The sequence below is a fragment of the Kogia breviceps genome, chromosome 10 (assembly GCF_026419965.1).
Source record: "Kogia breviceps isolate mKogBre1 chromosome 10, mKogBre1 haplotype 1, whole genome shotgun sequence".
NCBI classification, from domain to species: domain Eukaryota; kingdom Metazoa; phylum Chordata; class Mammalia; order Artiodactyla; family Physeteridae; genus Kogia; species Kogia breviceps.
In genome coordinates this window covers 39,555,180-39,582,547 of record NC_081319.1, presented here as the reverse complement: position 1 = coordinate 39,582,547, position 27,368 = coordinate 39,555,180, and the positions used below count along the sequence as shown (strand labels likewise).

At 42.8% G+C, this 27,368-nt stretch overlaps 1 protein-coding gene across 2 annotated transcripts in view; it reads right to left on the bottom strand.

The window, feature by feature from the left end:
- QRICH1 (glutamine rich 1) overlaps positions 1-26,610 on the bottom strand; it is a 54,865-nt gene extending 28,255 nt beyond the window's left edge. The window contains exons 1-2 of one of the 2 annotated variants that reach the window (XM_059075132.2): positions 26,156-26,610; positions 13,622-13,951 (exon numbers count right to left, since the gene is read on the bottom strand). In XM_059075132.2, coding sequence (XP_058931115.1) covers positions 13,622-13,930 — 309 coding nt within the window. In that variant the 5' untranslated portion in view covers positions 13,931-13,951; positions 26,156-26,610. Of the gene's footprint in view, positions 1-13,621; positions 13,952-25,485; positions 25,840-26,155 lie in introns of those variants that run through there. The other variant, XM_059075133.2, reaches the window with a different exon arrangement.
- Positions 26,611-27,368: the final 758 nt, after the last annotated feature.

Sequence of the window (27,368 nt, the reverse complement as noted above, 5' to 3'; positions counted from 1 at the left end):
GGGTCATTTGTAGAGACGTGGATGGATCTAGAGACTGTCATACAGAGTGAAGTAAGTCAGAAAGAGAAAAACAAATAATAGTATATTAACGCATATTTGTGGAACCTAGAAAAATGGTACAGATGAACCAGTTTTTAGGGCAGAAATAGAGACACAGATATAAAGAACAAACGTATAGACACCAAGGGGGGAAAGTGGTGTGGGGGGTGGGGGGTGGGGTGTGTGTGTGATGAATTGGGAGATTGGGATTGACATATATACAGTAATATGTATAAAATGGATAACTGATAAGAACCTGCTGTATAAAAAAATAAAATTCAAAAATTCCCCAAAAGCCCCCACATAAACCAATATAAATGTCAATATAAATAACATATTCTTATGAAAAATAACTTTATTTGCCGTAACAAAAAATTTATAATAAGAGCTGCATTATTTTACATCTTTGTAAATCTCTTTAATGGCCTACTTAACTGAAGACAACTGCATTCTCATACTTGCTTCTGCATTCAATCTGTTGTGACACATCATACATGGCCTCTGCAAAACTCCACTGTATACTCATGATAGAATGAGAGTGAAAAAGGCAAATAAACATCTTCATATTATAATAAAAACAGCCTTGGACTTCCCTGGTGGCACGGTGGTTAAGAATCCGCCTGCCAAAGGAAGGGACACGGGTTCGAGCCCTAGTCCGGGAAGATCCCACATGCTGTGGAGCAACTAAGCCCGTGAACCACAAGTACTGAGCCTGCACTCGACAGCCTGTGAGCCACAACTACTGAGCCCAAGTGCCTTAGAGCCTGTGCTCCGCAACAAAGAGAAGCCACTGCAATGAGAAGCCCACGCACTGCAACGAAGAGTAGCCCCTGCTCTCCACAACTAGAGAAAGCCCGCACAGCAACAAAGACCCAACACAGCCAATCAATCAATTAATTAATTAGTTCAAACAAACAAACAAACAGCCTTAACTCTGAGGAACCCTGAAAGGGAATTGGGGACTACCAGTCCCTGAACTACTCTTTAAGAACCACTGTTGTAGAGTTAAATACACAGTATGGTTTTTGTTTGTTTGTTTGGACTGCTTTGGGTCTTCGTCTTGTGCGCGGGCTTTTATCTAGTTGTGGAGAGCAGGGGCTACTCTTTGTTGCAGTGCGCGGGCTTCTCATTGTGGTGGCTTCTCTTGTTGCAGAGCACAGGTTCTAGGCACGCAGGCTTCATTCATTGTGGCACACGGAGTCAGTAGTTGTGGTTTGTGGACTCTAGAGCACAGGCTCAGCAGTTGTGGTGCACGGGCTTAGTTGCTCTGAGCCATGTGAGATCTTCCCAGACCAGGGCTCGATCTTGTGTCCCCTGCATTGGCAGGCAGATTCTTAACCACTGCGCCACCAGGGAAGTCCCAACACAGTATGTTTTTAAACTATATTATTACTTGCTTAAAAACAAGATGTCAAAAATTTGGTTATTGTAGTTCATTATTTTACTGTATCTCTTTATTTTTTATTTTTATTTTTTTGCAGTATGTGGGCCCCTCACTGCTGTGGCCTCTCCCATTGCGGAGCACAGACTCCCAACGCACAGGCGCAGCGACCATGGCTCACGGGCCTAGCCGCTCCGTGGCATGTGGGAGCTTCCCGGACCGGGGCACGAACCCGTGTCCCCTGCATTGGCAGGCGGACTCACAACCACTGCGCCACCAGGGAAGCCCTACTGTATCTCTTTAAATTGACTTTTCTTAGAAACAATTTATCAATATTCAATCTTCCAAAAGAAACAAGTTAGCAAAAATACTAAGGAATCAGAACTGAAGGCATTTACCCCTCACTACAGAACAAACAAATACAAATAATCTGATGCCACTTTATATCCAAAGTAGTTAGAAGTTAAAATTAGGCGAGTAAAAGTTAAAGCACTTTCTGACATTTCCTTACCAATGTCAAGATATTGGATAAGGTATCAATTATGTGTTTATAACCTTTACCCATAAGGATAAGTCAATAAGAAATTAAACGTTACTTGTATTAACCCCTTCATATTTTTTATTTATATAAAAACAATTTTTTATCTGGTTAGATAATTACTGCATAGTCAGTGAAAATCTGTAACCTCAGTGGAGTAAAAAAAAAAATTTTTTTTTTTAAATTTTACTTGAACTTAGTAGGAAAGAAAATTAAAAGTGAATTGAAGGGGGCTTTCCTGGTGGTGCAGTGATTACGAATCCACCTGACAATGCAGGGGACACGGGTTCGAGCACTAGTCCAGGAAGATCCCATGTGCTGCAGAGCAACTAAGCCCATTCGCCACAACTACCAAGTCTGTGCTCTAGAGCCCGCGTGCCAAGAGCCCGTGCTCGGCAACAAGAGAAGCCACTGCAATGAGAAGCCTGCACACCGCCAACGAACAGTTGCCCCCGCTCACCGCACCTACAGAAAGCCCGCATGCAGCAACGAAGACCCAACACAGCCAAAAATAAATAAATTAAATAATTTTTTTAAAAAAGTGAATTGAAGAAATAGCTGAACTTTGAGTATTTCTTCACACTAAGAAAGCTCCTAAGGACTTCCCTGGTGGTGCAGTGGTTAATAATCCACCTGCCAATGCAGGGGACATGGGTTTGAGCCCTGGTCTGGGAAGATCCCACGTGCTGTGGAGCAATTAAGCCCGTGCACCACAACAAGAGAAGCCTGCACACTGCAACGAAGAGCAGCCCCCTGCTCACCACAACTAGAGAAAGACTGCGCACAGCAATGAAAACCCAATGCAGCCAGAAATAAATATAGTTTTTTTAAAAAGCTCCTACAAGATTCCTCTTTAAAAAAAAAAAAGAAAGAAAAGACAAAAATCTAAGAAAGGCATTCAGAGGTTGGTATTGTGCTTTATTAACTGTTTAATTTTCAAGGTTAAAATACCTAAACTGTTGAAGAAAACAAACTGATAACCAAACAAAAAATTAAAGAAAGGAAGGCAGTTTGAAACTTAAGCCTAGATTTAAAAGGATTCTAAAGAAATACAAAATGGAAAAAGGTCATCCCAAAGACATGTATATGCTAAAAGAGTGATACATCAGTGGAGGAGGGGATATTTCTGGGGGAATGAATTTGGTTTCACTGTTTCCAAAAGCACTGTTTCTTACCTTCTATCAATCCCTCATAAATCACATTATATTTCAAGTTCCTTTCACATTTGAATCATTACTTCTCATTCAGCTCTCCCCACCACCTTTTCCAGAGTTTTTAATTGTTTTTTCCCCCTGTTGATCAGAAGAGATATACTTTAAATAACTATACTTCTGCGTTCTTGATCACATAGTATGTACAGTGCTAATTACTTTCTTCTTGAGCATTCTGACTTCCTATTTCAATCTGGACAGACTGCATCCTGGGTCTTCTGTACAGACTGGGATTTCGATCTCAACTCTGAGCTGGTTCTGTTTCTTTTATTCTCATGACTTCTTTCCTAGATTCTTTATTTGACTGAGTACATAAGTTTTTCAGAAAGTTATGTCTGAATGTGGTCCACAGCTCAGCAGCATCAGCATCAACCTGGAATTTGTTAAAAATGCACATTCTCGGGCTTCCCTGGTGGCGCAGTGGTTGAGAGTCCGCCTGCCGATGCAGGGGATACGGGTTCGTGCCCCGGTCCGGGAAGATCCCACATGCTGCGGAGCGGCTGGGCCCGTGAGCCATGGCCACTGAGCCTGCGCGTCCAGAGCCTGTGCTCCGCAACGGGAGAGGCCACAACAGTGAGAGGCCCGCGTACCGCAAAAAAAAAAAAAAAAAAAAAAAAGAAAAAGAGAAAGAAAAAGCACATTCTCTGGAAACGAAAAGACTGTTGAATAGATATCTGCATGCCCATATTCACAGCAGCATTATTTACAATGACCAAGAAATGGGAACAATCTAAGTGTCCATCAATGGATGAATGGATAAAGAAGTTCTGGAATATATATATATACAATGGATATTATTCAGCCATAAAAAGGGAGGAAATTCTGCCATTTGTGACAATGTGGATGGATGCTGAGGGCATTATGCTAAGTGAAATAAATCAGACAGAGAAAGACAAGTACCACTTGATCTCGTTTACAATATATGTAAAATGTAAAAAACAAACAAAACCCCAACCAAACTCAGAAAAAGAGATCAGATCTGTGGCTACAAGAGGCAGGGGGCAGAGGGAGGAGGAACTGGATGAAGGTGGTCAAAAGGTACAAACTTCCAGTCATAAGATAACTAAGTACTAGGGATATACAGCACAACATGATAACTATAGTTAAGATTGCTATATGGTGAACATGAAAGTTAAAGAGATTAAATCCTTGGGCTTCCCTGGTGGCGCAGTGGTTGAGAGTCTGCCTGCCAATACAGGGGACATGGGTTCGAGCCCTGGTCTGGGAAGATCCCACATGCTGCGGAGCAACTGGGCCCGTGAGCCACAGCTACTGAGCCTGCGCGTCTGGAGCCTGTGCTCCGCAACAAGAGAGGCCATGACAATGAAAGGCCCGCGCACTGCGATGAAGAGTGGCCCCCGCTTGCTGCAACTAGAGAAAGCCCTTGCACAGAAATGAAGACCCAACACAGCCTAAAATAAATAAATAAATAAAATTTAAAAAAAAAAAAGAGAGAGAGTAAATCCTTGAGTTCTCATCACAAAGGAAAAAATATTCTTTTCTTTTTCTGTATACAAGATGACAGATATTAACTAAACTTGCTGTGGTTATCATTTCACAATATATGCAAATTAAATCATTGAGCTCTACACCTTAAACTTACACAGTGCTGCATGTCAATTATATCCAATAAGACTGGGGGGCAGGGGGATGCAAATTCTCAGGAGTGACCCCAGACCTACTGAATTAGAATTGGGGGGGGAGCCATTTTTGTTTTAAGAAACCTTCAAGGTGATTCTAATGTACCCTAAAGTTTGATAACCATTAGTGTATATGTTTTATTGGACCTCACCTGTCTAGGTTCTTAACCTGTTTGCAGATGAATAATCTATTTCCTTTTCCTCTGTCATTCAGAACCTAAGCAATACAGAGCTCAACACAACAGAATGACTAAGTACTTCAACTAAGGAACAATGAGAAACCATGAAGTAATATATATATTACCCCTCATAGGAATCTTTTCTTCCAAACAATCACTGACACTAAAAATAATACATATCTAATACCGTTTTTGGATTTTTTTTTGTTTTATTTTGTTTTTGGCTACTTTGAGTATAAAACCAGTATTTTATTTAAACAAGAATATCTGGGTGAGTGTGTTGGGTCAACTTCTGAATTCCACCATATAAACAATTTTGGTCCAATATCCATTAGCTACATGTACTTAGCAATCACTTAAAATGTGGTTAGTCCAAATTACAACGTGCTTACAAGTTCAAAGCACAATCAGATTTCAAAGATTTGTGCCCAAAAAAATGGTAAAATAGTTCACCAATAATATAAGACTGGGCTTCCCTGGTGGCGCAGTGGTTGAGAGTCCGCCTGCCAATGCAGGGGTTCGTGCCCCCGTCCGGGAAGATCCCACATGCCAGGGAGCAGCTGCGCCCGTGAGCCACAGCCGCTGAGCCTGAGCATCCAGAGCCTGTGCTCCGCAACAGGAGAGGCCACAACAGGGAGAGGCCCACGTACCGCAAAAAACAAACAAACAAAAAAAACAAAACAAAACAAAAATATAAGACTGAGTACATGTTGAAATAATGTTTAAATAAAATGCGATTTTAAAAAGTCAATTTCACCTCATTCTTTTCCCCCTTTTATAAAAGAGGCTACTAGAAAATTTAGAATAACATATGTAGCTTACATTCTATTTCATATTCTGAGTCTCACTGAGGAGGAACTACTGAGAACATTGCTCAATGTGCCAGAAGACCCCACTAAGTGAGGAATCACAGCACTTGGAATACAAACATATCTGTGCCTTTTAACAACTAGTCAGCAAAACCTTGGTAGAATTTCACTGTTCAAAAAACGCTCTTCTGGGCTTCCCTGGTGGCGCAGTGGTTGAGAATCTGCCTGCCGATGCAGGGGGCACAAACCCGTGTCCGGGAAGATCCCACACGCCGCAGAGCTGCTGGGCCCGTGAGCCATGGCTGCTGAGCCTGCGTCCCGAGCCTGTGCTCCACAACGGGAGAGGCCTCAACAGTGAGAGGCCCGCATACCACAAAAAAAAAAAAAAAAAAGCTCTTCTGAAAGTGGTAAAATCTTTATCCAACTATCAAACATTTACCAAACTCTTATTATACAAATGAATGTAGATATTGTGAAGGAAGAGATTTAAACATGGGTAGAAGATTGGACGTGTCCACTGACAGATAAATGGATAAAAAAAGCTGTGGTGTATACACCCCCACCCCCCCACACACAAAAAATGGAATACTACTCAGCCATTAAAAAGAATGAAATAATGCCATCTGCAGCAACATGGATGGACCTAGAGATTATCATACTAAGGGAAGTAAATCAAGAAAGAGGAAGACAAATACAATATATAGCACTTACATGTGGAATCTAAAGTATGACACAAAGGAACCTATCTACAAAACAGAAACAGACTCACAGACATAGAGAACAGACTGTGGTTGCCAAGGGGGAGGAGGGGTGGGAGGGGGAAGTATTGGGAGTTTGGGATTAGCAGATATAAACTATTACATATAGGAGGGATAAACAAGGTCCTACTGTACAGCACGGGGAACTATATTCAATATTCTGTGACAAACCATAATGGAAAAAAATACGGGAACTTCCCTGGTGGTGCAGTGGTTAAGAATCTGCCTGCCAATGCAGGGGACACGGGTTCGATCCCTGGTCTGGGAAGATCCCACGTGCCACGGAGCAACTAAGCCTGTGCACCACAACTACCGAGCGTGCGTTCTAGAGCCCGTGAGCCACAACTACTGAGCCCACACGTCTAGAGCCCATGCTCCGCAACAAGAGAAGCCACCAGAATGAGAAGCCTGTGCGCTGCAACAAAGAGTAGCCTCCGCTCACCGTAACTAGAGAAAGCCAGCACATGGCAACGAAGACCCAATGCAGCCAAAAAAAAAGAATATGAAAAAGAATATATATGTATAACTGAGTCACTCTGCTATATAGCAGAAATTAACACATTGTAAACTAATTATACTTCAATAAAATTAAAAAAAAAAAAAAAAAAGACTGGACATGAAGGGCCAGAAAAGGCAGCAATAAACAGTCTACCAATCTGAAGTAATGATCAGGACCCCAATCAGCCCACAAACTGCCAGTGAGAATAGCTGATTTCAGTCCTGTTTTTGGCTGCAAACCCTTGTTTGACTTCTGCCTCCCCAAGGCAGAAGCTGGAATCACTGTCCCAACCTCTCCTGTAACTAGAGTGCAGGCGTGTGAGCAAGGCTTCCCAAATTAGACACACTGCATGAAATCTGGACTCAAAATGGAGCAACATGAGGCAACAGGAACCACAACCTCCATTTTCTGGTGAGAGTGGAAGATTGCGGCAGAAATGTAACAGGATGGAATAAATCCCAATGAGAGACTATGGTAGGACAAGGACATGTGCCCAGGGGTGTGGCTGAAGGTCTTTGCCAAGGCAGGCTAGCAATGTGACCTGAGTCCTGTTCCTGGCTGTGCAGCCTCCAAGAAACATTCTCTAAAAACCAAAACTCAGATGGATACAAAAGATATCAAAACAAGTTGAAAACTTTAAAATAGTATTTACCTTGGGAGAGAAAGATGTACAGAGGGGTATTAGAAATCTGAACTGCATCTGTAACATTGTTTAAAAAAAAAAAACAAAAAAAAAAAAAGCAAAAATGGCAAACTGCCAACACAGTAGGAATACTTGTTCTAAATATTTGTCTGGATACTTACTTTTCAAATGTTTGGAAAGCAACTGGGGCCCTAGGTAGGAATGGCACTAATGAGGAGAAGGAGAGGAAGAAGAAAACAACAGTGGCTATTATTTATTTATTGAGTGCTTACTACGTGCCAGGCAGTGTACTTAGAACTTAGCATTTTATGGAATCCTCAAAGTAACTACAATATAAATTCTTTTATTTCCATGATGTAGATAAGGAAACGGACTCAAAGTGGCTAAGTCACTTGTCTATAACCATATATCTAAAGAATCAGAGGCAGATCGAACTCATGTTTGTCTAAGGGCAGTCTGGCTCTTGATTACCTCCTTCCTCACTCTCAGCAATTCTACACTGAGGTGAGACGTTAGGGACTGACTGCCCCAGCACAGAGGGAATATTCAACAGCAAAAAGAGGAAGAGGGACAGAAGTTGGGATGACAAATGAGGAAGAATTGTACTTTGATCCACTTAAGGCTTGAGATCTTTACTTCTAGCAACAAAAGAATCAAGTGCTGAGAAATCTCCTTCCCCAAAGCATCCTTCACTTAGCAGGACCAGACTGACCAACCAGCCTTGTATGAAGCCTCAGTTCCTGCCCTATAGAAGTACAGAGAAGAAACAAGAAACTCTATGGGTGCTACGTGAAACCGGACTCCTAGAATTCACCATCAGAGGGTCTTCTCTCTGGCACACACATTTAACTCCATGTGGATGCTTTAGGAAGTACCCAACTCAAGAGGGTTCTTGAAAGTGAAGTTCCAAATGAACCACCTTCACCTAGCTCAGGGAGACCTATCAACAACAGGAAACTTAGGCCTTCCTGGTATTGTACAAGCTGTGAAGGTATTTACATGACAGCTCTTCCTTTTGCCTTAAGAAAGTGCCTCCCTATCTTAAATAAACATATGCTACTGTGATACTGTAGTATAATTTTTGGTCTTTTCTCTGATTCTTGATCTGAGCTCTTAAGACCTTTGTAACTTCCTAAGTGATAATATAAATGCTAGGACCATATTATCTTCTAATGAGGCAACTTTGGTGGGCTCCTGGATGAGGGCTAGTCACTCAAACACCAAGCCATAATTAGAAACTTGGTACTTTCAGCCCCACCCTCCATTCTCTGGAGTGGGAAGAAGGGCTAGAAATTGAGTTACTAATCGATCATACCTACATGATGTAGCCTCCATAAAAATTCCGAAAGTCTGGGGGTTTAGGGAGTTCCTGGGTTGGTGAATACATTCACATGCTGGGAGGGTGGTACACCCCAACTCCATGAGGACAGAGGCTCCTGTGTTCACAACCCTTCAGAAGCTCGCCCCATATATCTCTTTATCTGGTCGTTCAACCGTATCCTTTATCATTTCCTTAATTATATAATTAACTGGTAAATGTGTTTCCCTGAGTTCTGTGAACTGTTCTGGCAAATCATCAAACCCAAGGAGGGGTAGTGAGAACCGCAATTTATAGCCAGTTAGTCAGAAGTACAGGTGAGAAAACCTGGGACTTGCAACTAGTGTCGCAGAAGTGGGGGGCAGTCTTGTGAAACTGATCCCTTAACTTGCGGGGATCTGACGCTAATTCCAAGCATAGTGTCAGAACTGAACTGAATTATAGGCCAGCCAGCTGGTGTGAAGAATTGGTCATTGTGGGGGAAAAAACACACATTTGGGGGCCAAAAGTGTGTGTGGTAGTAGCAGAGAGTAAACGGACACAGTGAGTTTTATTTAGACAGCTACTCTAATTAACTTTTGACACAGACCTTTGTCTCCCATCAATTCACTAACACTGTTCTAAGGATATGATTACTTTGTCAAATCTAACAAGCTATGTGGCTGCTTCTAGGCTGAAAAAATGAGAAATTCTTGGGGACAGAACAAACTCTCTGGGATGGCAACAGATGGTTTTTAAAAAGCAATCTAATTTTACTGCAATTTTTTAAAAAAGCAACTTAGAAAACTCTCTGCCCTCAAGGTAATAAATTGTTTTGAAATTTCAAATAACATTAATATGGGTATAATTTTACATTCTTATCAAAAGCGTTAGGTTGAAACACAATACTATGGGCCAAAGAGCCTTTTAACATTTGAATTGAGAAGGCAAGTCTGTTCAGCTCCATATTTCTGTGTACACGTCACCTCTCTAGTCTCATCCTTTCACTCAGTGCACTCTAGTTACACAGCCATTCTGCCGTTTTTCAAATAAGCAGGCTCCCACCTTAGGGCTTTCTGATTTGGAATGCTCTTTCCTCAGATAACCATATGGCTTATTCACCAGCTCTCTTTGGTCCTAACTCAAAAGTCACCAGTATATTAAGGCTTACCCTGGCCACCCCCATCTGCTTTGTTTTCTCCTTTGCATTTATCACTAGATAACAAGATTTTAAAAAATGTTATATATCATTTAACCCCTCCCAGCTATAATGTATGTTCCACAAGGTCAGGGAGCTTTCTGTCTTGTTCAATGCTGTACCTAAACATCTAGCAAAGGGCTTCATACATAAACACAAACATATGGAGATGTCTGGGATAGGGGAAAAAAGGTTAAGAATCATTGTCCTATACAAGTTCAAAGCAAAATATTCCCAAGCAACACTTTTTTTTTAAATTACAAAAGTAGTTCATATTTAATAAAAAAAAAAATTCAAGCATTCCTCCTTAGTACTCCACTACCCCACCCAACTACTGTTTGGGGCTTTATTACTACTATTTAAGGACCACTACATTCTACATATGTTAAAAGCCAGTGAGACTAAACTGGTTCTGACACTCTATAATCTGTTAAACATCCTGCTCTGTCAATATACATAGATCTATCTCCTTCTTCTGGCTGCACAGGACAATATACTACAATACAGTTGTATCATTATTTGCCATTTCCCTTACTGAAAGAGTGACTTGTTTCCAGTGTTACTACTATAAGCAATGAGGCAGTAAACATCCTTATATACACATTTATCTGTGAACACAAATGCAAGGCCAAAGGTACGCACATTTAAACATTTGACAAGTATTGCCAAATTCACTCTCAAGAAAATCACATTAATTTATCCTCTTATACACTTGCTATCCTGGTGAAATCTTTATAACTGTTTTCCTATCTAATAAATAAAACATATTTCATTTTAAAACCTTACACTTCCATAATCACCAGAAGCATGAAGCATCTTTTGACATACTTACTAGCACAATCTGTATTTCCTCCCCCATGAACTATCTATTTATATCCTTTGTTCATTTTTACACTAGATCTTTTTTTTTTTTTTTCCTATTTTGTAAGTTCCTTGTGTATTAGAAACACTAGTTAGGAGCACAGGCTCAAGTTAAAACAGCTTGGGTGCAAACGCTAGCTATCAGAAGATGATTTAACCTCCCTATACCTCACCTCATGTGCTATTTTTCATTTCAAAAATTATACCTTTAGGGCTTCCCTGGTGGCACAGTGGTTAAGAATCCGTTTGCCAATGCAGGGGACACGGGTTGGAGCCCTGGTCCGGGAAGATCCCACATGCCATGGAGCAACTAAGCCCGTGCGCCACAACTACTGAGCCTGCGCTCTAGTGCCCGCGCACCATAACTACTGAAACCTGCATGCCCTACAGCCCGTGCTCCACAAGACAAGCCACTGCAATGAGAAGCCCGCGCACCGCAATGAAAAGTAGCCCCCATTCACCACAACTAGAGAAAGCCCACATGCAGCAACGAAGACCCAATGCAGCCAAAAATAAATTTTTTAAAAAAATTATACCTTTAAAGAAAGAATATACAGACCTATAAAACAGATCAAGAGGGGCTTCCCTGGTGGCGCAGTGGTTGAGAATCCGCCTGCCGATGCAGGGGACACGGGTTCGTGCCCTGGTCCGGGAAGATCCCACATGCCGCGGAGCGGCTGGGCCCGTGAGCCATGGCCGCTGAGCCTGTGCGTCCGGAGCCTGTGCTCCGCAACGGGAGAGGCCACAACAGTGAGAGGTCCGTGTACCACAAAAACAAAAACAAAAACAAAACCAAAACAAAACAAAACAAAAACAGATCAAGAAACAACATGTGTATAAAATAATTTTGTAACTGCTAGGCCCATATTTTCTGTCGCTCAGAAAATGTTTTTCCAAAGTCTTATGTAAAGTTGTATCTCGGGCTTCCCTGGTGGCGCAGTGGTTGAGAGTCCGCCTGCCAATGCAGGGGACACGGGTTCGTGCCCCAGTCCGGGAAGATCCCACATGCCACGGAGTGCCTGGGTCCGTGAGCCATGGCCTGCGCCTCCGGAGCTGTGCTCCACAACGGGAGAGGCCACAACAGTGAGAGGCCCACGTACCAAAAAGAAAAAATCATTCCCTATTTATTATTTTTAGTGAAGTTTAGTTGCTGTACAATTTTATAAGTTACAGGTGTACAATATAGTGATTCACAATTTTTAAAGGTTAAGATTTAGTGGGTTTTTTGATGGCATTCTTTTTTTCCCCCAGCACTGCTAGAAAAAAAAATTTTTAAGTATCTTTTCAGTCACTGAGGATGGGAAAGTATGTGTTCTTATGAGTCCACCATATTGAACCTATCTCATGGATTTATTACTTTATACAAGGGGTTTGGGAAAAATGATGATACTAATAGGTGATCTCAATTAGCTATCTTGAACGTAAAGTCTCAAAAAACACTTTAAACTCAAATCCCAAACTATTTTAATCTTACAAAAAAGAAGATCCAAGCAGTAAAAAAACAGAATAATTTCTTCAACTGAAAAGTCAGGCCTTCTCTTTTTACCTTTCTTGTACCCTTCCTTCCTTACAGAGACTGGAATAAACAACTGCATCCCTCCATGTGCCAGATACTTTCTTGTTATCTCATTCAGTCTCACTAAACAGTATTATCCCTACTGACAGATGAAAAAACTAGCACTAAAAAGATGAAGAAAATATCAACAAATAAGAAGTCAGGTCAAATTTAAACCCAGGAATGCAACTCCAAAGCCCAGGTCCTTCCAATATACTCATCTACATTTCTAAGGGGCAAAACCTTCTATCTCACCAAATACACCTCTTCACACTCTTGCCTCTCCATCATGTTCTACTCCCTTTCCTATTCTCTTGGTGGAAGTCACGGAGGGCAAAGTGAAATGCAACCACAATAGACAGTAGCAAGAAAGCAGCATTTGTAACTGTAGGAGAGTTTTAGTTTCACATAAGGACCCCTAAAGAGGAAAACTTACCTTCTCGGCAAATGTATTAAGTTTCTCCTCTTTCAGTAAGCATATTATCAATTAGCATTATTTCTTGAGGCTTATAAATTATCAAATGCAGGCCTAGAAATTTACAAGTGACGTTGAGTCATGGAACCATACAACTACATGAATAAGAGCCTTTCCATTTAAAAAAAAAGTTCCAAATATCATGCTTTTAGTAATGAGCTAAGACTAGCCCTCTTATATTCTTGATCTGCACAGGGTGACACACACAGAAGGGGAGCTTCAGTCACAAAAAGTGTGATACATCCAAATCCAGTCCCAAAAGACCTCTTAATTTCTATACTGTTCAGTTCACCAAAGCAAATGGCAAGTATCTGTGTAGCCTCTTAAGTTTACAGTAGATGCAAATATTTTTAGTCTATGTTAACTATGAAAGCCCTTGTGTAAGTAAGATAAAATGTTTCAAAAAAACCAGAATATTCCCCTTGGTGAAAATAATCTCTGACATCTGTATATAGACGTGATGCTCTACTAACCAAAACCCTGATGGCAAATAAAGTCTATTCAATAGGATGCACCTCAACATTGATTTCCCTTTTACCTGAACCTGCTGTGGCTGTTGAACCTGGATCTGCTGTTCTTGCTGGGTTTGTGGCTGAACACTGGTGGTGACTGGACAGGCAAGTTCAAGCAAAGACCCAGCCACTTCGGTGCTGTCTGTGTAAATGCAGTTCCCACCCTGTTGGTACACCATGGTAGTGGTGGCTGTCTGCTGGAACTCCTGAAGGGCTTCTGGCCCCTTAGAGGCTAGTGAGTCCAGAAATTCCTTCATCCTGTGTTGCGGGACAGACCGCGCCTTCACTCGGATGTACTCTTCAAAGGAGATGGTGTTCTCCAGAGAATTATTCATATTGCAGAGTCCTTAGGGTTCCTAGAAATAAAATAAATGGACAGAAGTCAAAACTATGCCACTGTTTTAACATACTGAAACGCACAGAGCAATCACTCTTGCATCAGTGTGGAATATTCAGGGCAGCTGTATACATCTGGAATCCAAAGTAAGATTTTATTAAATAACCTTATTTTTTTTCAGTTAATGGCATCTGAAAATTGTTTCCATAAACATTTCTTAAATCAAACTATCACACTGAAAACAAAAAACAAAAGCATGTGTCACAGTACTGGATGAAATGGGCTGCAAATACACTCTCCACCCAGCACTAGGCCAAGCCCATCTTCTCTGCAGAGCCAAGCACTGGACAATAAAAGTCACATGCAACACTGCTCTGTGACCATCAGAGAGGACTACCAAGGAAGGTAGGAGCCAGGATTCCTACCAACATGTTCTATTTCCACTGCCAACTATGTTCTACAGTGAAGGGACACGTATGCCACCTAGCTGTGTCAAGACCCTGGAGACAAGGGATGTGTTCATTTCCCACCAGAAACACCAAGAATCCCATTTTGCTGTATACTGCTCACATTCTTTTGCTGCATAGCTTACTGGTTAAAAGCATGGATTTTGGAGCCAGCCTTCCTGGGTTTAAAACCCAGCTCGAGGGCTTCCCTGGTGGCACAGTGGGTTAAGAATCTGCCTGCCAATGCAGGAGACACAGGTTCGAGCCCTGGTCTGGGAAGATCCCACATGCCGCGGAGCAACTAAGCCCGTGAGCCACAGCTGCTGAGCCTGTACTCTAGAGCCCATGAGCCACAATTACTGAAGCCCACGCGCCTGGAGCCTGTGCTCCACAAGAAGGGAAGCCACCGCAATGAGAAGCCCGTGCACCACAACGAAGAGTAGCCCCCACTCGCCGCAACTAGAGAAAGCCGGCACGCAGCAACAAAGACCCAATGCAGCCGGGCGCGGTGGCGCGCGCCTGTAGTCCCAGCTACTCGGGAGGCTGAGGCAGGAGGATCGCTTGAGCCCAGGAGTTCTGGGCTGTAGTGCGCTATGCTGATCGGGTGTCCGCACTAAGTTCGGCATCAATATGGTGACCTCCCGGGAGCGGGGGACCACCAGGTTGCCTAAGGAGGGGTGAACCGGCCCAGGTCGGAAACGGAGCAGGTCAAAACTCCCGTGCTGATCAGTAGTGGGATCGCGCCTGTGAATAGCCACTGCACTCCAGCCTGGGCAACATAGCGAGACCCCGTCTCTAAAAAAAAAAAAAAAAAGACCCAATGCAGCCAAAAATAAAAATAAACAAAATAAATTTATTTTAAAAAAAAAACCCAGCTGGAATTCTCCTTTGCTGTGTTACCCTGGACAAGTCAGTTAACTTTAGTTTTGTCTATAAAATAGGAATTAAAATAGCATTTACGTCAAAAAGTTGAATTGAGAATTAAATATATGTAAAGCACTTAGAAAAGTACCTGACATATATACAGTGCCACACAATTATTAACTAATTCTATTAAAGTAAGTGGGGGGAGAAAATTGAATCGTATCTTCAATAACTAGGTCACTTCAGAAATCAATTCTGCAAGTTTTTCATCAGGGTATTTACCTTAAGAATTAATCTGGGGACTTCCCTGGGGGCAGTGGTTAAGGATCCGCCTGCTAATGCAGGGGACAGGGGTTCAAGCCCTGGTCCGGGAAGATCCCACATGCCTTGGAGCAAATAAGCCCAAGCGCCACAACTACTGAGCCTGCGCTCTAGAGCCTGGGAGCTACAACTACTGAGCCCACGTGCTGCAACTACTGAAGCCCCTGTGCCTAGAGCCCATACTCCACAACGAGAAGCCAGTGCAATGAGAAGCCCGTGCACCACAACGAACAGCCCCCGCTAGCCGCAACTAGATAAAGCCCACGCGCAGCAATGAAGATGCAACACGGCCGAAAAAAGATAAATAAAAAATTAAAAAAAAATTTTTTTAAAGAATTAATCTGCAAGGGTGGATAGTAGCTCTCAATCACCTGGGAGACAACCATGCAATCTATCCATGAACTGCTGAGTGCCCTGTCCCTGCTGCTTTCATACCATACTCTCTTGACCAGTACCACCTCCAGGACAAAAGCAATGGCAGGATATGAAAGTAACACAAACCAAGTGAATCTCTTTGCCAAAAAAAGACTCTCAGTCAATCTCAAATGTCTAGAAAAGTGATTTGTTTCCTTGAGCCATCCGACTAGAAATATCAGTCTCTCTTTCACTGCCCAGATGTTGTCTTCTGTTAACAGATATAAGGTTTGTGGGTAATCATATATCTTCCACCTGGCTCTAAACTCTAGTAGACAGGACTGTGTCCTGGTCCTCTCTGAATGGCTGATACATGTAGGTACTTTGTATATATCTACTGCACTTGGAATTCAATGTGGAACAAAAAGGATTATGACTCTGTTACTGTAACATCTATACCTTACAACCATAAAATGTTATGTTTTTCCCTAGTAAATGGTTAATCTATACCTTGGGGGGAAAAAAAGCCCTACATATCCAGGGCAAGAGACTAAAGGAAAAATATGGTCCTTACTGCTATTAATTTACTGACACCGGCAATATTTCTGTGGGAGGCTGTTTTAACTATAGTATACAAATTATATTCAGGTACTTTCAAACAGAATAGACCCAGCAATAAGCCTTTTATTATGATGCCCATAATATATTGTAAATATATCTCTCCATAAATAAAGAATACTACATATACCTTATCCCGTCTAAAATGCCTAGACCACTACTCTCAGGAAAGCCTCCACCTCTTAGGAAACGCCAAGCACAAAAGAGTACAGAGAACGGCAATACAGGTCAGGGGAGTGAGTGCAAGGTGAAGCTGCTGCTGATGGCCTCTTGTCTTTGGAAATTTAACACTTGTTTGTCCCTTTGTCACCTCTCTTCTAACCATCTCCCTTGCCCAGTTCTCCCTTCTCTCCGTTGCAGAGCCTCTCAGTTATCTTTCTCAGGACAGAAAATTAGAAGGTCTTCTATGAGACTTCAAGATTAAGCTATCAATGATATCCACGGCACATAGAGTAGGAGGAGCATCAAGGACAAGCACTTCATACTCAGAGCAGGCCACTCCAGCATAGGTGACCCACAAACAGTCACTAACCACATTGGCACAGAATGTGTCAAGACTTCCCTCTGATAACAGCATCACAATTGAAATTCCCCTCTTAAGGAAGCATCCCTCATAATATAGACCCACTAATATTACAAAGTTTACAATATGTGATTCTAACATCCAATTACATAAACCCTTCTGCTCATAAGGGACAAAGGAGAGATTGTGTGAACAACCATTAACCAGTTCTCTACCATGTTGGCACATATTTCAGTTTTTCACCTCCATTATAGAAGAACAGCAGAGGGCAACTGAAATTTACACTTCCCCAAATTAATTTTCTTCAATAATTAGTTGCATTCATGTAAAATACTTAGAGATTGCTTGAATTTTGTCTGTGCTAGAATCGTAGCTACTGTATCAAAGTAATTTTTTTAAAGTATAAAGAATCATGCAAAAAAAAAAAACCAAAAAACTTTTTCTGCTTCAAATCTGGGAGAAGATAAATATGACCAAGCACAAATACAAAGGAACACCGAAAGTTAAGTTTACAGAACCAGAAAACCTTCACACAAATATTACTCGGTAAAGGCAGTCCACAGACTCTTCCTAGTGACCTTATTTCCCTTCACTCTTTTAAGTTTCAGTAATCAAAGAGGCTTAAGCCTCATCTGAAGTCTGATCTTAAGTACAAAGCAGAATTATACCAATTTTTCTTCCTAGAAACAAGCTTTCTTCAGTTTTCAGTGTAGAATTCCACCTAGTTTTTTTTGGGGGGGAGGGTTGTCTTGTCTTGTCTTTTTCGGTGGGGAGGGTAAAAGTAACACATCTACTTTCTTAGAAAAACTGCTCAAATAATATAGGAAGGTATAAAATGAAAAGTAAAAACAGCTAAGTAGGGGCTTCCCTGGTGGTGCAGTGGTTAAGAATCTGCCTGCCAGTGCAAGGGACAAAGGTTCGAGCCCTGGCCCAGGAAGATCCCACAGGCCATGGAGCAACTAAGCCCGTGAGCCACAACTACTGAGTCTGTGCTCTAGAGCCCGCAAGCCACAACTACTGAGCCCACGTGCCACAACTACTGAAACGTGCGCACCTAGAGCCCGTGCTCCGCAACAAGACAAGATACGACAATGAGAAGCCCACGCACTGCAACAAGGAGTAGCCCCCACTCACCACAACTAGAGAAAGCCCGTGCACAGCAACAGACCCAACACAGCCAAAAATAAATAAATTAATTTTTTAAAAAAACAGCTAAGTATGCTGTGACCTCTGGTTCTTTTTTTTTTTTTTAGGAAAGAGAGGGTTTTATAAGTGGCCAAAAATTGTGAAAGACTGCAAGACAACTCTCATTTTTTTCTCATAGCACAGTTCAGAATGTTAATGTTTAAATTAAATGTTAAATGTTTAAAATTCCTCTCTAAAATTTTAAACCGCTTTCTCCAAATTGAGAATGTAAGTGAACCATAAATAGAGGGAAAATCCTGCTCTATTAAAGAAGGCTTCATATGTTCCAATAGAAAAACCACAATTTAACTGACTTTAAAAAATCTACCTAGGGCTTCCCTGGTGGCGCAGTGGTTGAGAGTCCGCCTGCCGATGCAGGGGACGCAGGTTCGTGCCCCGGTCCGGGAAGATCCCACATGCCGCGAAGCGGCTGGACCCGTGAGCCATGGCCGCTGAGCCTGCGCATCCGGAGCCTGTGCTCCGCAACGAGAGAGGCCACAACAGTGAGAGGCCCGTGAACCGCAAAAAAAAAAAATAAATAAAATAAAAAGTCTATCTAAATATTTCAAAATAACTGTTTATGCTTCCCTGAATTAACTAACTCCCAGTTTTAAGTGCTACTTTTACTTTTTTTAACATCCTTATTGGAGTATAATTGCTTTACAATGGTGTGTTAGTTTCTGCTTTATAACAAAGTGAATCAGTTATACATATACATATGTCCCCACATCTCTTCCCTCTTGCATCTCCCTCCCTCCCACCCTCCCTATCCCACCCCTCGAGGTGGTCACAAAGCACCTAGCTGATATCCCTGTGCTATTCGGCTGCTTCCCACTAGCTATTTTACGTTTGGTAGTGTATATATGTCCATGCCACTCTCTCACTTTGTCCCAGCTTACCCTTCCCCCTCCCTGTATCCTCAAGTCCATTCTCTAGTAGGTCTGTGTGCATCTTTATTCTCGTCTTGCCCCTAGGTTCTTCTGACCTTTTTTTTTTTTTTTTAAGATTCCATATATATGTGTTAGCATACGGTATTTGTTTTTCTCTTTCTGATCTACCAATTTTAAATATTGGTCTGTCCTCTAGGAAAGGTGTTAGGGCATTTAAATCACCTTCCTCTCACTAACCCCTGCCAATCATATTTTAATTTTTGTCATGATCAGTTTCATAGCTTTAAACTTCTAGTTGTAGGCACACTAATTTTATAGCATCTCTGGACTTCCCATCATGTAAGATAAGGAAATTAAAGTTCCATGCCCTCTATTTTTGACAAGCATTTAGCTGAGTATAGCTTCTGTTTAATCAATCTTTTAGTTTTAACAACACAGCATTTCATACCAAATCAAACTCAGAACATTTTTTTTTTTTTTTTTTAAATCAAGGTTCCAGGACTTCCCTGGTAAGTCCAGTGGGTAAGATGACGCGCTCCCAATGCAGGGGGCCGGGGATCCACCCCTGGTCAGGGAACTAGATCCCACATGCATGCCGCAACTAAGAGTCAACTAAGAGTCCGTGTGCTGCAATAAGACCTAGCATAGCCAAAAAAAAAAAAAAAAAACTTAAAAAAATCAAGGTTCCAAAGATAATAAAAACCATTCTGCTCCAAATAAATCCTACCTGTCAGTACTTCTAGAATACTACATTCAAAACAGTCACTGCAAGAATAGTACAAATATAAATTTATTTCCTGAGCAGAATGCCAAATAAGACGGATATTCAGTTCTCAGAAAGAATGGAATAAAAGCTTGGAAAAGTATCTGCTACAAAGCCCCGAAGTTCATTCTTTAAGTTTTCATCAAAAAAAGAAAAGACCACACACCTTTAAGCAGGGAAAATTCTATAAAACTTAGAAAATGCTGATAAAGGTTCATACACAGGTTCACTATATTCTCCGCTGTTCTTATGAAAATATTTGAAATATCCTATGACAAAATCACCTTTTGGTTTATAGCTAGCCATGTATTTTAAGTAGTTGAGACTCCAAAGTTATAAAACCTTCTGTAGTGCTCCAACCTTACAGTCTACTGTTGGCTCTAAGCAGAAGCTACTTCCCAATTCCCATTGCTTTTTCCTTTCACTAAGCCCCCAAGAGGTTCTTCACTGACTGTACAGGTCCACAGAATCATCTGAGAACCACTAAATCAGAGGAAGCTAAATATTAACAAATAATGAATTCAATGGAGAACTTGAAAAAATATGTAACGGAAAAGGCCGATTTGAAAGAATATTCCAATCTGCTCATTTATACACAAGGCTTCATTTCTTGTCCTTTTAACCTGCTCACTTGGCAGTATCTACCAGACTAACACATCCCAATAATGAAAGTACACTAAGTCAGCATTTGACCTGACACAAAAGTGCTGCTTGGGCGCGGGGGGGCGGGGGGGGGGGGCTTCAGAAATACATTTATTTGAGACCAGTCAGTGAGTAAAAAACAACACTGAGAAAAATTAAACATATTCTCAATAGTGGTGATAGGTTCTTCCTCTGCTTTTATGCTCTGAAAAAGTCTGCCTTTACCATAAACTCATTCACTTACAATTTTTAAATTTACAGTGTAATTATTTATACAATGCTTTGATCCATTTAGAATTTATTTTGCATAGTGTGAGGTAAAAGCCTAATTTTATTTCCAAAGACCCAACAACCCTGTATCATTTACTGAATTATTGAAATTTCTTTGCCCACTGATTTTAAATGCCACTGTGATTATACATCAAATTCATATAAAGAAGGTCTGCTTCCAAGCTTTTTGTGTGATTCCACAGATCCTTCTGTAACTTAAAAAAAAAGCATGTTAATACCTAGAAGATCCACCTTCCCCCAACAAAACGTCTGGTTTTAAAATAAAAAAATTTAGTGACACAGAAGACACATTACGTGGGAAAAGGGAGGCCAATACAATTGTATTTATATATCCCAGTATGGTTTAATTATGTACCCAAGAAGAAAAACTGGCATAACAGCAGTTATGCCTGGGTAGTATGGAATAACAGAGGACTTAAATTTCTTCCTGTTTAATACACTCCTGTATTTTCCGCAATTTGTATTAAACCAAAAAGACAGTTATAAACTAATCCTTTTTGCACAGTGGTTATACCACAATAACAGTCACAGACACACAAACAATTGTGGTTGTTCATAGTTTGATTTTTCCCTCAAAATCTGAAACTTTGAAAGACAAAACCATGAAGCAACAGAAGCTTGCATAATAATGAAGACTGTTAAATTCAAGATGTTGCTCACCAGATACATAAGGCTGAGCCTTGGAAACAGAGAAAGAAAAATGGATAAACTTAATGAAACTACACTCTATAACCCCAAAAGAAAGAAGATTCTTAATTAGCCCCAAGTCAAAGACTCAGTGAGGAGCATTAATTAAACTGATGAACTAAAATACTTCTCAAAAACATGAGGTTGGAGGGATAGTTGAGTACTCCCAATTTCTGGGAGTCAGAAATGGAGGGGAAAACACTCTGGGGCTCTTTGGGGTGGAGTCTGTAGCCAAGCATTTGCTTCTGAATACTTCAAGCATAGCTGCTTTGCAAAACAATAGACAAACCAAACCCCCCACCAACAGACCCAGGAAATTTTCACTACAACCGCACACATTTTTACTGGTTATTTCCCCTGTACTTCCTTCTACTGGAGCTTAGCACAGTACCTGACAAAGAGCAGGCCCTCAGTATACCATAGTTATCATTATTCTAATTATTTTATCTCTAGTACACAAGAGGAAAAGGTTACTCCAAAGCAACAATCTATTACATTTGTTTGCTATTTTTTTTCTATTTCAGTACTAAGGGAAGGCCCAAGTACTCAGGGGAGTCATCCCTTCTTGGGGCCCCCCGAATTTGGTACCTCTTCCCGGCCCCCCGCGCAGCTCTGCAGGGTGGGTCTTGAATATGTGATGAACTAAGAAGACAATCGGAGCTGCCTCAGAGTCCTGCCTCTTCCTGTTTACCCAATGGTCATGCTCTTGGGCCCCTCTTAAGGCTCACGTCTACTAGCAATGGATCCTCATAGCTTAGTTCTGGTTTGAAGAACACATTCACATGAAAAAAACATCAATTTCCATTTTAAGGAGTCACAGTCACATTTGTCCTAATTAACATAAGGAGTCATTTCAAAGAAGCAGATGGGGAGACACGGTTCTATTCTTAAAGATACTAACTCACCACACACTTTGTGATAGAAATTATCCCATTAGGACATCCATCTGCCCCATGCCTTCACCAGACAGAGAAGTCCCTGATATAGGGGCATTTTCACCATGGTTCTAGTTCTGGACAACACACTTTCAACCAGAAACTTAAACTCATATTCCTACCAACGACTGATGAGCTGTAACCTGGCACAACTGTTTGCATTATCTAGTGAAGTGTGAAAATGTCCATTCCATATGACCCAGCAAATTCTATCCCTATATGTACATGACACACACCTATACAAATGTACTTAACCAAGAATGTTCATAGTAGCATTGTTAATAGCCCCAAACTGGAAGGAATCTAGATGTCTATCAATAATAGAGTGAATAAATTATGGTTTGTTCAAACAGCGGACTACTATACAGAAATTGGAATGAATGAACTACAGCTGCACACAACGTGGATGAATGTCACAAGCACAATGCTAGAATAAGATACAAAACAGCATGACTCCATTTATATAAAATTCAAAATTAAATAAAACTAGGTTGTTGAGTGATACGAAGGTAGTAAAAAGAAAAACAAAGCACATGATTATCACAGAATTCAGAATAGTCATTGTCTCCAGGGAATGAGAAGCTGTAACATGGAAGGGACCCATGAAGGGTTCAGAAGTGCTGGCATTGTTCTATTTCTTGAAGAGGTGCTAGTTACACAGTGGTTCACTTTATAATTTTTCATTAAATTGTATACAGATCTACTGAATTAATATGTATAGATATTTCAAACGCACATGCAAAAAAGAGCTTTCTGACACAGTCCACCAGCTCTACCTACAGTTTTGCCCTAGCCTAAAGTGTGACAACAAAGGACCATTCTTTTCCCCTTTTCAGCAAAGGGGTTAATCTATCATTTCTTCATGCAGCTACAATTAGAAATCACAATCCAATGTGACAATTAGGAAAAAACTAGTGGAGCATTTAAGTGAAGCCTGGAAAGGACTTAAAACCTCTGGAACAAAATGCAGGGCAACTACCTACAAAGAAATTGAAAAGAACAGGTGTTCATATAACACTTCATTCTGAGGCTGAGAAATAAAAGGCCATTACAGATAAAGGGTGGCCATTTAAAAAGTACACTAGCGGGCTTCCCTGGTGGCGCAGTGGTTAAGAATCCGCCTGCCAATGCAGGGGATACGGGTTCGAGCCCTGGTCCGGGAAAATTCTCACATGCCGCGGAGCAACTAAGCCTGTGCGCCATAACTACTGAGCCTGCGCTCTAGAGCCCGAGAACCACAACTATTGAAGCCCGCACGCCTAGAGCCCGTGCTCCGCAACAAGAGAAGACACTGCAATGAGAAGCCCGGGCACCACAACGAAGAGTAGCCCCCACTCGCCGCAACTAGAGAAAGCCCGGGCACAGCCAACAAAGACCCAACGCAGCCAAAAATAAATTAATTAATAAAAAAATATAAATTAATAAAATTAAAAGTACACAAACAAGAAGCATGGCATAAAGACAAACTTGTACTTGATTAAATTAAAAGAAGGCACACAAGCATGAAGGAAGAATTCTCTGATTCTGAAGCTGTCATGATGGAGGATAGCCACACCCAGAGCCCCTAACTTTGGTTACCTTTTGGAGCAATTCAAATTTACATGAAACTTCAACCACAATCTGATCTTTCCTTTAAAATGGCAACATAAGTGGAAAGGGGTTGTGGAAAGGCAGAGGTTCATGGAGAGGTACACAAATTATTCATCACAGAGGACTGGAAGCAGGACATCTTTTAATAGGGAAATCTTAGTTAATGAGCTTATGAAAAAATATTATCTACAGACACCAATTTAAAAGGCAGACCCCAAACATAACGATTAAAAATTTCAGAAAAAGCAGGCCTAAATGGTGTATTAATATTTTAAGTGTATCCTAGATAAACTTGACTGCTTGTCTTTGAACCATTTGGATCCTTAGAAAAGCTGATGCCTTGTCATACTAAAACCTGAAAGTTGCACTGACTTACATTTTAAGAGGAAAAAACTGTTCAAGCAGCAGACTGGCTGGCTTCAAAGATGCAGTTCTCCCACATATTCAATTTTCCAGCACCTACTAATTTCTGGCAGACACCACCCAGAATGACTGGCAGGATTTCTAACGTTTCGATATTACCAGGAAAAAAACTGCACACATATTTCCAGCATATGAATAATTCTAACTCACCAGTCACCATGTTGCATGCATTTCTTTTGCTTGTCCTGAGTTCTTAAGACCTGTAACATTCTAAAGAAGACAGAAGTTCCTTCCATCCTCAGCCTCTTTTGAAATTTTAACCTTGTTCTTAAAATAATACAGTATTTTAGGAGTTTTCTAATAATACAGTATTTAGGTAGTTTTCTACCCCCACCATTTTCAAATTTAATTGCTAATTTTAGTTCCACTTAGTTTCTTTTTCCTTAAATTTAATGAAGCAAGACTGTAAAACATAAACCAGCACATATTTTGTCTTAGAAAAAAGAAGTACCTATTTCTCTGGACAAACCTAGAACTCCCTTGGCACCAGAACACAGTGCTGGGATTTAAAAAAATAAAAAAGCAGAAAAGGATTGAAATCCTGTATCAAAAGTGACTTTTGCAGGCAGATTTCAGATCTGCTGGGGATCTTCGGACTTACAAAAGAAGGCAAAGCACTGATTATCAGATTGTTCAATTTCGTTCTGAGCAACTTTTTGGCTGAGCAAGAGCGGGCCCTTTAACCTAACAGAGTACTAGTAAGCCCCTCCCAACCAAACAGAGGAAAAGGCTGCATTTCAGGATTTAAAGTGGCAATTTACAGCTTGGGTAGTTTCACAGCGTCCATTGAAGTGGATCCCCTTCCGGAACGCACAGAGGTGACGTCTAAGAATTGCGCTTTAATGAAGAATTACTTTCTAATGACAAGAAAACAAATACCACTGAAGGGCCTTTTAGGATTTGCCTTCCCTCTCCAGCACAAAGCATCAAAACAAGGTGAGGAAGTCGAGGGGGTTCGCTGCCCTCACAGACGAACAGAGCTCGGTTTCAGAATCAGGGTAGCACCCTCCCAAGTACCCACCCTGCACATGGGCCTCGGGACACCTCATTCTTAAGAGAACCAGCAATCTCGCCCACTTCGCAGAGGAGCGGGGCCGCAAGCCAGATCGCAAAGCAGGTTGGTTTCTCCTCAGGCCTAGGCCCCGTTGGTCCGGGGACGTCACCTGAGCAGGAAGGGTCCAACCCACAACCTTCTCCAAACTGCAAGCTGCCCGCCCGCCGCCCCTCCCCGCAGCAGGGGTGTCCCGCGCGGCGCCCCCACCCAACAGCAGGCCGCGCGCCTGCCCGCGACCCCCGACTTCGGGGCGCGCTCCCCAGAAAGCCGCTCGGGCCAACAGACTGCAGCTCCAGGAGCCGAGATATCCGGGTCGGGAACGCGCACGTCAGCGGCCACGCGCACCGGGAAGGCCGCACGGCGCGCGCGCCCCCGAGCATATAAACAGCCCCAGCCGCGCGCGCCCACCAATGCGCGCCGTGCCCACCCGAATCCCCGAACCGCCCCTCCCCCACCCAGGGGGCGGGGGCGTGCGAGCCCTGGGTCGTTCTCGGCTCTGGAGCCGCCCCGAGGTCCCCTGGGCCCAGCGGCAGCGGCCCGCCCGCCCCCGCCCGCCCCCGCCCGCCGTTGTGTGGGGTGGGCCCGCTGTCTCAGGCCCGCAACCCCGCCACATCTCTGCCCCCACAGGAGCCCTCACCCGGCGACGTCGCCGCCGCCGCCGCCGCCGCCGCCGTTCTACCCGCTGGCCCCGCCGCACCGCTCGGGGCCCCGGTTCTGCCGTCGTCGCTCCAAGACCGACAGGATTTTCCCCTCACAGCTCCCTGGGCGCCATCTTACATTCAACCCTCACAGCCAATGAGTGCCGAAAGCTTTTCTCGCGATGATTGGAGCGTCAAATCCCGCGAGAACTAAGGCTGCCTCCTGGCCAGACTTAAAGGGAACGCTTCTGCAGAGGAGAGAGGCCGAGCCTAGGGCTGCAGTAGCGGCAGGAGCCCGGGGTGTAGGGCGGAGCGTACCGCCCTCAGACGCCCCTCCATGTGGGGCGGAGCCAGGGCCGGAGATCGGCCTAGCCCTGGATCCCGGGCAGGCCTGGGGTTGAAGCTCACTCTCAGGACCCTTCTGCCGCCTGCCGGGGCCTCCTTCTCGCAGCCTCACGCGGTGCGGAGACCAGCCTTTTACTTAAGGTGGCCCCCACAGCCTCTGACCTAGGCCCGGCGCCTCCAGCCGCACCCCACCTGGGAAGCCCCGGGTCACTCTCCTTCAGGAGTCCCTAGCATCTGGGACCCACCCCTCACTCTCTATCAGCTGTCATCCTAATTCAGCCTTCCGCAGTCCAGTCCACCTTAAAGCGGGCCTCGGGTAGCCTAGTGTTTGTATACAGGGAAAATGTGGAGGGTGTTAAAGCTGCAGGCACACGCGGGCTTCACCAGTAGCCCACACTGCCCCAGAGGGGCATAGACTACCATACTGTTTACTAAAAAGGCCTCTGGACCTTTGCACTTGTTCATCCTTCCCTGGCAAACTCCTAGTCCTTTGGGGTTCCCCTCAGGAGTCACTTCCTGAGAGTAGTCTTCAGAGGCCCAGGCTGGGTCAGAAACCTCCTCCAGCCTCACACAGGCCCCAGGGAGACATCTGCACAATACGTAGTCGTCCTCTGTCTCCCCAACTAGGTGGTGGACTTAGAAGGCCACCACACAGGTCTTCCTCATCTCACTGTGCCTGGCATATAGTAGGTACTCAATAATTATTTTTTAATGAGTGGACTAGGAGCCAGGCCTCTCCATCTGTCTAGGCATGCAGGCAGACACAAACCTTCCAGGTCCCTCTGACACAGGGCTCCTAACAGTGGAGCATCATCCCAGGACCCACCATTCCCTCAGACCAGGTGCAGAAGATAACGAATCAGGCCC